The sequence below is a fragment of the Myotis davidii genome, unplaced genomic scaffold (genome assembly GCF_000327345.1).
Source record: "Myotis davidii unplaced genomic scaffold, ASM32734v1 scaffold892, whole genome shotgun sequence".
Classification (NCBI taxonomy): domain Eukaryota; kingdom Metazoa; phylum Chordata; class Mammalia; order Chiroptera; family Vespertilionidae; genus Myotis; species Myotis davidii.
Window position 1 is genome coordinate 875,272 of NW_006284341.1, and position 12,613 is coordinate 887,884.

Sequence of the window (12,613 nt, forward strand, 5' to 3'; positions counted from 1 at the left end):
GTACAGGCATTTTTAAATCCAAGTAAATTGAATTGTCAGTAACTATTTTTCAAATCTTCCATCACTGGACGCTACAAGCTTATTTCTTCTCTTTGTCTCATCTTTCAGAGTACAGATATCTATCTCTCCTTTAACATCAGAAATTTGGTACAGAGTTCAGTAATCATTCATCCAAGTGTGCCAAGGTTCTGATTTCATTCCTTCTGGCATTTTGACAAGGGGAGGAAAGGTAGATGGCTGGCAGTGGCTCTCTCAAGCATGGAAAGGTCAGTATAGTGACGGTGGCCACTGAAAATCGGCCTTTCTTTTGTGCATCCACTTGAGACTACAATGTTTGGAGTAGCACATAACAAGGATGAAATCATCCTTATGAAATGTGAGCTCTGGTACATCTCATTCTCAAATACCAAATTGCATTAGCAGGGTACAGCTTTCACAAATGTCTTCTTATGTTAAAGTACAAGAAACAGATCCAAGTATAGACTCAAACATCTTTATTCAAAATGCACTCGCTCTTTGGAATGCTTTCAAATAGCAATGAAATATGCACAATTAATTAATACCTTAATGGGGTTTTTTTTGTAGCCTTAATGGTTTTTTAAAATTGTTTTTACAACCTTTTCCAAGATTTTCTGGTGCCTAATGGCTGCCTTGTATATATCCTGCAGGATTTGTCTGATTTGGGAGAAGAGTATTTAAATAATGTTGAAATAAATCACAGAAATAGTATTCCATTAAAGGCCCCTAAAAATTTCCACTGGCAGCTCCCCAAATGTACTAATCTCTTTATGACAGAGCCTCAGGTACTATATTACTGCACTTTTAAGAGTTAAGGATTCTACTCAATCTGTTCAGTCTATTTACATTATTTTAGGTGCTTATCACATGGATGACAACCTCTTCCCTAGGAGTGAGTCATCAGCCCTCTATAATAACAAAACAATAGGATTCTGTTAAGTAATAGTAATTTATAATAAATAGGAATGTTAGTTTCCATTTCTAACCCACTTCTCACTACTTTAACTAGACAAAATATCCTTGATATTACTTATTATTTTTGTAATAAATATATTTTATAGTCTTAGTGAATGGTGGGTTGGGAATTAAAACTAAATGTTTTGCATTAATCTCTTCCCACTTGAAAATATTTTAAACACTTGAAACATTTGAAAAGTCTATATTAATTGGATAACTTGAGATCATAACTAAAAGTTCAGATGATTCACAGATTAGAGGGTATTTAAGCTTAGAAGAGTTTGTTGATTAATTATAGAAACTAGATTAGTTTCCCGAGATTCTCCTTTAAATTCAAGGGAAAAATTGGTTGAGTCATTGAACCTGAAACAGTCCAACTCCAGAAACAACAAGAGATCTGGCAAATGCTACTAAAAAGACAGAGCAGTTTAATCTTTGTCCTGCTTAATCAGAGAAAGAACAATGAAGTATATATAATGACTTAGTGAAGAGGAAAAGAACAAAAGGATTAGGGAGACTTAGAAAAGTTTCTAAAACAAAACAAAAAGCATAGTATCTCTCCTCTCCATCCCTTCTTTCTTTAAAATTAAGTGTCAAGGCAGTATAATATGCACATGCCAAATGAAAAACTAGACCTATACTATCCAATATGGTAGCCACTAACCATGTGACTATTGAGCATTTGAACATTTTTTCTTTTTTTTTAATCCTCGCCCGAAGATATTTTTTTCCATTGATTTTCAGAGAGTGGAAAAAAGAGGGAAAAACAGAAATATCAATGTGAAAAAAACACATCAATTGCTTGCCTTCTGCAAACACCCTGACCAGGGAAGGAACCTGCAACCAAGGTACGTGTCCTTGACCAGAATCAAACCTGGGACCCTCTGGCCTGTAGACTGATGCTCTACCCACTGAGCCATACTGGCTAGAGCAACACTGAGCATTTACAATGTTGCTTGTCTAATTTGAAGACTTAGAACTAAAATAATCTTATTTAATAATTTTTATTGATTACACACTGGAATACTTTTTTCATGCTTTGGATTAAATAAAATATATTATCAAAATTAATTTCACCTGTTTCTTTTTAGTTTTTAAATGTGGATAACTAGAATATTTAAAATTAAATATGTGGCTCACATTAGGCTCACATTATATTTTCTACTGGATAAAGCTATACAACAGTAAGTGCTATGAAGCCAGGAGAAGAAATCTTTATGTCTTGAAGAAGGCTTCCTGAAGATATCACAACTTAAAGGAAGAGAAAACTAGAGGAACCAGGTTATATGAACAGGAGGAAGAAGGTTCCTCAAGTTCACTGGATGAGGGGATATTCCGAAAGAAGTTATTTCTCCGCACATGATATTAGAAAGTATTTAGTCCAGAACAACTCATAGTCCTGAAAACACACATCTACAGAAACAGCAGAAATCAGGCAGACTATCTTCTACTATGAGTTAGTTAGAAAGCTGCAAAATTTGCAAGACACAAAAAGGAAGCTCTATCTTCAATACTCAAGAGTGCCAAGCATGTAAGAGAACCTAAAATAAATATTTGTTAAATGAATGAATGAGCAAATTATCTACTGTGGAAAAGGGTGGTGCTTTCCAGTAAACTTTAAGGCAGGACACGGGAGGAGACATTAACGAAGGAGAGTGTTAAGGAAGAACAAAGCATGTGGCCATATTAGCAGCTGCCAGAGCCTAATTAGGCTCACTTTTTGTACTGTTCAAGAAAATGAGGTGAGCCCTAATCGGTTTTGCTCAGTGGACCCTGCATTGGCCTGCGATTGAAGAAGGGTCGCGGGTTCGATTTCAGTTAAGGGCACATACCTTGGTTGCAGGCTCGATCCCCAATAGGGGACATGCAGGAGGCAGCTGATTGATGTTTCTAACTATCTATCCCTCTCCCTTCCTCTGTGTAAAAATCGATAAAATATATTTTTTTTAAAAAATGAGATGAAAAGATTAAAATTCAAAACCAGTTCCTCTCCCAACTCTGCATAATTTTGGATCTATTACCTGAGGACTTGAAGTGAAGAACTAAATAAACCTTCCTCAGCATCCAAACTGCAACTCAGCTCTGAGGAAAAGCAGACGAGGCTGCATCCACATGGGTAGAAAGAGCCGTCTTCTGGGGTCATACACAAGCAGAAGCAGCACCCTCCCTACAGACTGCTGGTGGTCTTCCTCACAGGAAGAAGAAGGTGAGGATTTTTCTTCGCCCTGTCTTCTCCCCTACTCCCTCCTAGAATATTTAGAAACACAGAAAAATTAGAGACCGCGAATAGTCTGATATGGGAATGATTAGGTGAAAAATGTCTGTGTATGTCCAAAGGACCTGGGGTGGGGAGGAACTAGTTTCTGATGTTTTTAAATATTATGTACCATATTATATACATGTACAATATTATGTAGTAATGGTTGGCAATAAAACAACATACTCAGAGTTCTGAAGGAGAAAATTATGGCCCACAAGTTTTCTACCCAGCCAAATAGTAATTCATGAAAGCAAAAGGAAGTCTGTTCATGTTTTATAAAATTTGAAGTATGCCTACTTATTTATTTATGTATTTATGTATGTATTTATTTATTGTTTTTAATCCTCACCAGAGGATACTTTTTTGTTTCTTACTAATTTTAGAGAGAGGGGAAAGGAAGGAGGGAGGGAGGGAGAGAACAGGGGGGGGTGGGGGGAGAGGGAGAGAAACATCAATGTATGAGAGAAACACTGATTGGTTGCCTCTTGTATGTGCTTCCACCTGGAATTGAACCTGCAACCTACTAGTAGATATGTATCCTGATCGGGAATCGAACTGACAATCTTTCTGTGCATGGGAAAATGCTCTAACCCAGCCACCCCAGCTAAGTGAATTATGCCTATTTAAAACAATATGACATAGAATCAAGTCCTAGTTTATACATAAAAAAATTAAAGATTACTAGCAAAACACAAAATTATGTATTTCTTTCAAATCACATAAAAATGTAAAAGGGAATATATTTAACATTAGTAAGAAAACATAACGACAGGAAATAGCAATAAAGCGTTTTTAAAATCTTCTAATTATACAGTAAATACATTTACCTATTAAAATCCCTTGATTTGATTTTTTTTAAGTGTCTACAAGTGACACACTTAAAACAAATAGATTTAGAAAGCTTGAGAGGAAAAGGTAAAGATAAAAAGCAGGGGTTACATCAAACTAGAACACAAGCCATAAAAACATTACGTAAGAAAATAAGATGGTGGGGTTTTTTTAAATCCACAACTCATACAGCTTTATGTGCTAAATAGCTGTGCTAAATATATATATAAAATAAAAACTGTTAAATATGCAAAAATAATATCACTGGTAGTTCAGTGGTTAGAGCATCGGCCAATGCGCCAAAGGGCTTCAGGTTCAATTCCCAGTCAAGGGCACATGCTTGGGTTGCAGGTTCACTTCCCAACTCCGGTCTGGGCAAGTGTGGGAGGCAACCAATCCATGCATCTCTCTCACATCAATGTTTCTCTCTCTTCCCCCACCTTTCCCCCTCCCTCCCTCTCTCCCTTTCATTCTCTCCGAAAGCAATGGAAAAAATATTCTCAGGTGAGGATTCACAAACAAACCAAAAACTGGAAAAAAAGTAAAATTGTCATTATTCGCAGATGGCATAATATTGTACATAGAAAAACCTAAAGACTCCATCAAAAAAACTACTAGACTTAATAAATGAATTCAGCAATGTAGCAGGATACAAAATTAACACCCAGAAGTTAATAATTTTGTATGGCTTTTTTAAACACCAATAATGAACTCACAGAAAGAGAAACTAAAAAAAAAATCCCATTTACCATTGCAACAAAAAAATTAAGATACCTAGGAATAAATTTAACCAAGGAGGTAAAGGATTTGTACTCAGAAAGTTACAGGATGCTCAAAAAAGAGATAGACAGCCCTAACCGGTTTGGCTCAGTGGACAAAGCATCAGCCTGTGGACTAAAGGGCAATCCCCACTAAAATACCAATGACATACTTCAAAGACCTAGAACAAATTCTCCAAAAATTCATCTGGAATAAAAAAAGAGTCTGAATAGCTGTAGCAATCTTGAGAAAGAAGAACAAAGTTGGAGGGTTCACAATACCAGATATCAAACTATAGTATAAAGACATTGTACTGGTACTGGCACAAGAACAGGCATATAGACCAGTGCAACAGAACAGAGAACCCAGAAGTCAACACAAGCCATTTTGCTCAATTAATATTTGATAAAGGAGGCAAAAATATACAATGGAGTCAAGACAGTCTCTTCAATAAATGGTGTTGGGAACATTGGACAGATACATGCAAAAAAATGAAACTAGACTACCAACTTACACCATACACAAAAATAAACTCAAAATGGATAAAGGACTTTAAACAATAAAAAATAAATAAATGGGACACATTTAAACAGAAAAAAAAAGAAATGGCTATAAATTCAGAAGTATATAGGCAGACTTCTTTAGACATGCAATTATAGTTGCCAAAAATATAAATAAGGTTAAATAAAAGTCATTTCATGTTAAATAATGTAGGACTTGTATAAATGATAAGAGTTTGGACTTAAAAGCAAAAGTAAAATGCTAAAAATTGTTTGTTTTTTTAAAAAATATTCTTTTGTATAGTTATATGAAGAATGAGAGTGAAAGAACTGAAAACAGGAAGACAATCTTCCTGAATTAAAAAAAAAAAGAATGGCAATCAGAATTCCACTGCCCAGGGGTAATCCAATAATTAAATACATTTCTAGGAAATGACACCTTAAGAAGGCTATTTCCTATCTGGATGCACGGCTGTTTACTCTTTATAGTAAAAAGTGCTTTCGTGTTAGTATTACTTTCGACACTGTAACAACTAGGAAGGGAGAGTGATATTTAGAAGAGAACAAAACAGAAACTCTGGGAAGCAAGAAAGGAGCATGACTCAAGGAGGGAAATTCCTGTCGCCATTAAGGATTGCTAGTATATAAAATGCCCTCTCTATGCCAACTAAGAATTCCCTTCTATGTTCAGCTTTTCTACTCCCTCCAAGAAGAGATCAAATTTAAAGCAGCAGCAACAAACATGAATGTGAAGGGCATGGCTATGGTCTTGGCTGTGATATTCTGTGCTACAATTGCTCAAGGTATATGATACTTTTTATTTCTCAGCCTATAAATTTCTAATTTTTCAAATGTTCTTTTTTTCCACTTTTATCCTAAAAGATACTAAATTTTTACTTAACCTCACACATTAGAAATTATTACAGCTTTGACAGAGAATGTAAGAAATGTTTGAGGCATTAGAGATGATTATTGAAACTAGAGATGATAAATTTCACGAAATGCATTTGGCTACAAAATCTGGCAAGAGCCTTTAGCAATAGTTTTAAATGTCTGTTAAAAAGATTTTTGTGAAATAATGTTACTAGCATCCTGGAAAAATTCTTGAGCATTAAAGCAAAAGGCAAATAAGCTTGATCTCCAAGATTTCTTTTATGCTTTCATCTATTCTTTAACGATTTGGTTACAAATTTAAAGAGAAAATCACTAATATATTACTTAAGCTCCTTTCCTAGTAACAGAAGTGTCAAGTGCTATTTGACAAATGACCATCTTTATCCTTAATGAAAACTTGGCTCACATTCTTCACCAGAATTATAAACCATGGTCCGCTGTTGCAATCAGATCCATTAGTAACTGATGCTATGATCTGTTTTAGGTTTCCCAATGTTCAAAGGAGGACGCTGTCTCTGCATCCGTCCTGGAGTCAAGGCAGTGAAAGTGGCAGATATTGAGAAAATCTCTGTATTTTACCCAAGTAACAACTGTGACAAAGTAGAAGTGATGTAAGTAATGGACTTGCTAAAGATGACAATGATAGAGGCGTTTTGGGGTTTTTTTTTGCTTATGCTTTTCCATTCAAAATTTAAGACTGTTTTGTATATTCCTTTAACAGTATCACCTTAAAAGCACATAAAGGACAAAGATGCCTAAATCCCAGATCAAAGCAAGCAAACATTCTAATAAAGGTAGGTTACCAGATTACTTCTGTTTTATAATGTTTTATCCAAGACAGATCTCTTGGGGGGAAAAAATAAAATAGACAACTTCAGAAAAGATTCTACGATCCTGTATGAAGTGTTTTGATAAGGGGTCTTTGGTTATAGCTAGTTTTTCTTTTTTGCTGTATGTTTTTGCATGTCAACTATCATTGGGAAACAAGAACAGCCCAAATTTATAAAACTCTCATTTTCTAATTACAGAAAGTTGAAAGAAGAAATTTTTTAAAACATCAAAACATCTGAAGTCCTGGAAAAAAGGATATAAAAACTCAGAACAAGTTTAACTGTGATGATGAAATGATAAGAATTCTGTAATAGCGAAATGACTTTCTGCTGCCTATTGCAATGTGCAATAGGAGAATTTGTAAGTTTGGAACCTTCTAGAAGACTGAATGTTTATAACTATTCTGCTGTGATGATGAAAACATTTCTAAGTTATCTGTCTGTACCTGATCTACATTCCATATTACAATCTGCAATTAAAATGGAGACATTAATATTATTACTGGAGTCAAGATCTTATGAGTCAAAAGCATCCATGTATATAATAAACATCCCCCCCAAAAAAATTTTTAATGCAAATCCACATTTCTTTTCCCAAAAATCATATAGCACATATATACCCAGGAAAAAAGTTCTTACATGTCATCTTGTTTATAAAAAGGCAATAATTCATGAAATGTACTATGAAAAAATTATATGCTAAGGAAAACTGGTAAGAACGCAAATATTTCATAACTGAATTAGCAGCTCTGGTCTTAATTTGATTTAAGCAACTTTTTCACTGATATGTTTTGAAACATTTAGGACATGTGGGTTTACTGTGCGTTTTGGTCGTATCTATTTTTATAAATTATAGCAACATTTTGGACACATTTTAAATATAAAATGTTTTTTGTCTACCAAAGAAAATGTCGAAAAGAAATAAATATATATACATATCTGGCAATCACCTTTACTCTCTCTGATTCTTTTTCTTAGGAAAATACATAATCTTACCTTTGTAAGTCATGCCTATACTATACAATTTAGGGATATCTAAGATAGTTTTACTTTAAAAAGAATCAAAACCATTTTTCTCTAATAAAGTACCACAACTGCATTGGTGGGTATAGGATAGTTAACAATTAACTAATACGGCACACAGAGACGGTATCTGTGAAATAAAATAATGAGGGGTTCATGGTGGTCTTGTGCTCTGGTGGGAGATTGTGACCTGAGGAGTCTGGAAAAGAAGATTACTCTGATATTCCAACGGTAGGTTACCATAGCAGCAAAAGGACAACAGAGAGGCTCCATTATGGTAAAGACTGTCAAGGAAGATTCAGTCCTAGGACATGACTACCTACCATGACATATTTTTAGTTAGGAAGTTTCAATCTCTGAGCATTCTATGTGGTTTAGTTTAGGTCTCCGAGTTTGTAAGGCCCTCTATGCAGGCCTCCTCTGAGCTTGTCAGATTTAGTATGCGGCCCCTTTTTTGTCCACACTTTGTAAAACAGAGACACTCATTTGTCTTCCAAAAATATGATATGCCTTTAACAATTTCACCTCGTATTTTAAAAAGCATAAAACTACATGTCAACACACAGAATTTTTTAGAAATATATTTTAATAGGTAGTTGTGAAGGAAAATTTGTCTCTCTTTTTAAGGGGTCTTCCTAAGTCCAAACCCCCTTTTTACTTGGGGGCAAATCCCTTATTATGAGAGTTTTGGTGAGAGACCAAAAAGGAGAAGCCAAAGGAAGGAGATCTTTCCCTTCTTGGCAATCAGAACAAGATCTCAGCCAAGCCACACCTACCCTAGACTTTGAACTCCAGCTAGCACCTGTCAAATAAACTACCAGTAAGTAAATTATTTAAACTGGCCGTAGAAACAGTGTAGGTCCTAACACATGTTTGTGTGGCATGGCTGGGTAGTATTCCTTGCCAGCAAGCTCCCTTAGGTTTTTGTCAATTTTCCAAGAATCAGGTACAATCTACTGTACTAAAAACTATTGAATTGTATACCTTACACTGGTGAATTGTATAGTATATTAATTATATCTCAATAAAAATTCAGAATGAAAAGAGAGAACAATTTTAATGTATCCTTCCATTGATATCAAAGAGCCAACCATAAAGCTGATCAGAGAATTGACAAAAAAGTAAATAGCAAAGGAGGATGCCTAAAACCTAATATGCCTTCTTACTGACTGGCTTCTTGATGGGTGCCTACAAGCAATAATAAGCCAAAATGTTACCCAGGGAATTTGTATATAAATCTATATAACCTGTATCATATATGTATCATACTGTGATATATAATATAGGTATATATTATAAGCATGATATATAATAGTATAAATTTATCATAAAAAGTATAAATACATATTAAATATGTAGTATAAACACATGTTATCCTGTCTAATAAAGAGGTAATATGCAAATTGACCATCACACAACACACAAGATGGCTGCCCCCATGTGGACACAAGATGGCCAGCAGGGGAGGGCAGTTGGAGGGACCAGGCCTGCAGGGGAGGGCAGTTAAGGGCAAGCAGACCGGCAGGGGAGGGCAGTTAGGGGTGGCCAGGCTGGCAGGGGAGGACAGTTAGGGGCAACCATGCTGGCAGAGGAGGGCAGTTAGGGGTGACCAGGCCAGCAGGAGAGGACAGTTAGGGGCAATTGGGCCAGCAGGGGGGCAGTTAGGCATTGATCAGCTGGCAGGGGAGTGGAAAGGGGGTGATCAGGCTGGCAGGCAGAAGTGGTTAGGGGCAATGAGTCAGGCAGGCGAGCAGTTGGGTGACAGTGGTCCTGGATTGTGAGAGGGGTCCCACATTAGAGAGGGTGCAGGCTGGGCTAGGGGTCACACATGCCCGGTGCATGAATTTCATGCACCGGGCCTCTAGTATATCATAAATCTACATAAATTTCTATATAGAAACTAGAGGCCCAGTGCACAAAATCCATGCATGGGTGGGGTCCCTAGGCCTGGCCAGCAATTAGGGCCAATCTACAGGGTGACCAGTGGGGAGATCAATAGTCCCCTGCTAGCACCCGCCTTAGCCCTCCTGGCACCGCCTGCTTGCCGGCCCTATCCCCTGCTGCTGCTGCCACTGGTCACCTCTCTCTCTGGGGCGACCAGTGGGGTGATCGGGGGCCCCACTGGCAACCGCCTAGGCCGGCCTGGGGCCTGTGGGAAGGGGGCAGCTTCTGTATTCAGCGTCTAACCCCTGGTGGTCAGTGTGCATCATAGTGACCAGTTGTTCTGCTGGTCATTCTACCATTCAGTCAATTTGCATATTAGGCTTTTATTATATAGGATGGGACTTCTATATAAGTTCCCAAGATAGTTTCAAGACTTGGATCTAATACTTGACTATTTACAGTCATTTTTTAAGTGTATCTTTAAAAATAAAAATTCTTTGAGGTAGGGCTACATGATAAAATTTTTAAAGTAATATTGTATAGACCAGGACATTATTATTGAGAAAACACCATATACTTAAATTTCTCCAGGCAAAATAAACATATTAAATAATTAACATAATACTTAAGCCATGATCCTTTTGACCTCAGTACTTTTGCACATTACTACTCCCTCTGTCCATTTCTTCAATAAGCTAATACCTACTAGTAACTTAGATCTCAGCTTAAATGATGTTTTCAACAAGAGGTCGTCTTTGAAACCATCCCTTAAATCTCAACTAAAATAGATATCCTATTTGTTTTCCTAACACTCTACTTTTCCATCACTCTATTTCAGTTGTCACTAAAGAATTATGCCTGTGTTTAATCTATGCTCTCCCATAAGTATAAACTCAATAAGAAAACCACTGCAGTAGTTCTAGCCCACAGTACAGTGCCTAGCACATATCAGAACTTCAATAAATATGTGAAAATAGAATGACTAAATGGCAATATAAACTAAGGAGAATGGCAATGGCATGAGAATGCACAATGTTAGGAAAGTATAAGCTTAGTTAAAAATAATAATTAGACTGGTTTGGTTGGAGTAAATAATGAAGGACATCAAATGTCTAGCTAAACAACCTTGAATTTTACTCTATCCAATGGGGATTAAATGTTCAAGAATAAGAGAATGATCCTATCCAAGTTATTATAAATTATTCTAATAATGGCATAGAAAGTTAATTGGAAATGGCAAAGACTGAGAAGGGATATGTTTCCATAGCTCAAGTCTCTATTTCCCAAACTTGAAGTCATTTTCATATCACCTTTACACATTTTTACCATATTTCTGATCAATCTTCATTATATTTTGCAAATTCTGTGTATCACTGTACTTTACATACATTTACATAAAAAGCAAACTTTCACAACTATACATGTGAAATCAGTTATCACTTGCTATAGAAATAAAATGTAACAATAAAGGAAATATAATGAAAAGTACTAAATTTCAGCTATGCCAAAGGTTTGAAGCAACAGGCCTGCTCTGTATTTGTTAAAAGGGAAATTAACATAGTGAGATGTCTGAAAGTCATCTTGAGACTTTCCATGATTTAATCAGAAGGACTGAATGTAAACAGAAAATAACTGATATGATCTGAAAAGTAGTAAGGGCAGTATGTTAAAAGAAATGACCCAGCAATTCCACTCCTAGATAAATACAATCCCAAAGAATTGAAAACAGTTGTCCAAAAAAATGTGTACACAAATGTTTATACAACACTATTTGCAACAGCCAAAAGGTAGAAACAACCAAATGCCCACCAATAAACAAATGGATAAAGAAAATGTGGTATTTATCAATGGAATGTTATTCAGCCTTAAAAAGGAATGAGCCCTGGCCAGTGTGGCTCAGTTGATTAGAGCACCATCCCTTATACCGAAAGATTGTGGGTTCAATTCCTGGTCAGGGCACATACCTAGGTTGTTGGTTTGATCCCTAGTCAGGGCCTAACCAATCGATGTTTCTCTCTGTCTCTCGCTCTCTCTCTCTTCCCCTCTAAAATCAATAAGCATAGAAATACCAATACATGCTATAACACAGATGAGTTTGGAAAACATTACACTAAGTAAAAAAGCCAGACACAAAAGGCAACATATTGTATAATTCCACTTACATGACATATCCAAAATAAGAAAATCCATAGAAACAGAAAGCAGATTAGTAGTTGTCAAGGGCTCTAGGGATGAGGTAATGAGGAGACTGCTTAATGATTACAAAGTTTCTGTTCAGGATAGTGAACAAGTTCTAGAACTAGATGGTGATGATTATACAGCACTGTCAATGTGCTTGATGCCACTGAATTGTACACTTTTAAGTAGTTAAAATGATAACTTTTATGTTATGTGTATTTTAGCACAACATAAAGTAACGAGAGGCCCGGTGCATGGATTTGTGCACCGGTGGGGTCCCTTGACCTGACCTGCGAGGATCGGGCCGAAACCAGGCCAGTGCACAGATTGATCCAGGGCGTGTCCATAGCAACTGGTCAAATGGTCGAACGAATGCTCGGACACTTAGCATATTAGGCTTTTATTATATAGGATAAGGACAGTGTGCCATGTCTCTCATAGCACAGTGATGGCTGCCTGGTATTTCCATTCCAGGAGGAAGG

The 12,613-nt window shown here is 36.4% G+C and overlaps 1 protein-coding gene across 1 annotated transcript; it reads left to right on the plus strand.

Moving 5' to 3' along the window:
- Positions 1-6,017: 6,017 nt before the first annotated feature.
- Positions 6,018-7,353, plus strand: CXCL11 (chemokine (C-X-C motif) ligand 11). The gene is made up of 4 exons (XM_006754552.2): positions 6,018-6,125; positions 6,701-6,827; positions 6,938-7,010; positions 7,245-7,353. Exons 1-4 carry the CDS (start codon positions 6,065-6,067, stop codon positions 7,284-7,286), a joined length of 303 nt encoding a protein of 100 aa, XP_006754615.1. The 5' UTR covers positions 6,018-6,064; the 3' UTR covers positions 7,287-7,353.
- The last annotated feature ends 5,260 nt before the right edge of the window (positions 7,354-12,613 follow it).

Coding starts and splice junctions, on each gene's coding strand:
- CXCL11 (XM_006754552.2), top strand. CDS start 6,065: ATGAATGTGAAGGGCATGGCTATGGTCTTGGCTGTGATATTCTGTGCT. Junction 6,126..6,700: donor CTGTGCTACAATTGCTCAAG/GTATATGATACT, acceptor GATCTGTTTTAG/GTTTCCCAATGTTCAAAGGA. Junction 7,011..7,244: donor AAGCAAACATTCTAATAAAG/GTAGGTTACCAG, acceptor TTCTAATTACAG/AAAGTTGAAAGAAGAAATTT.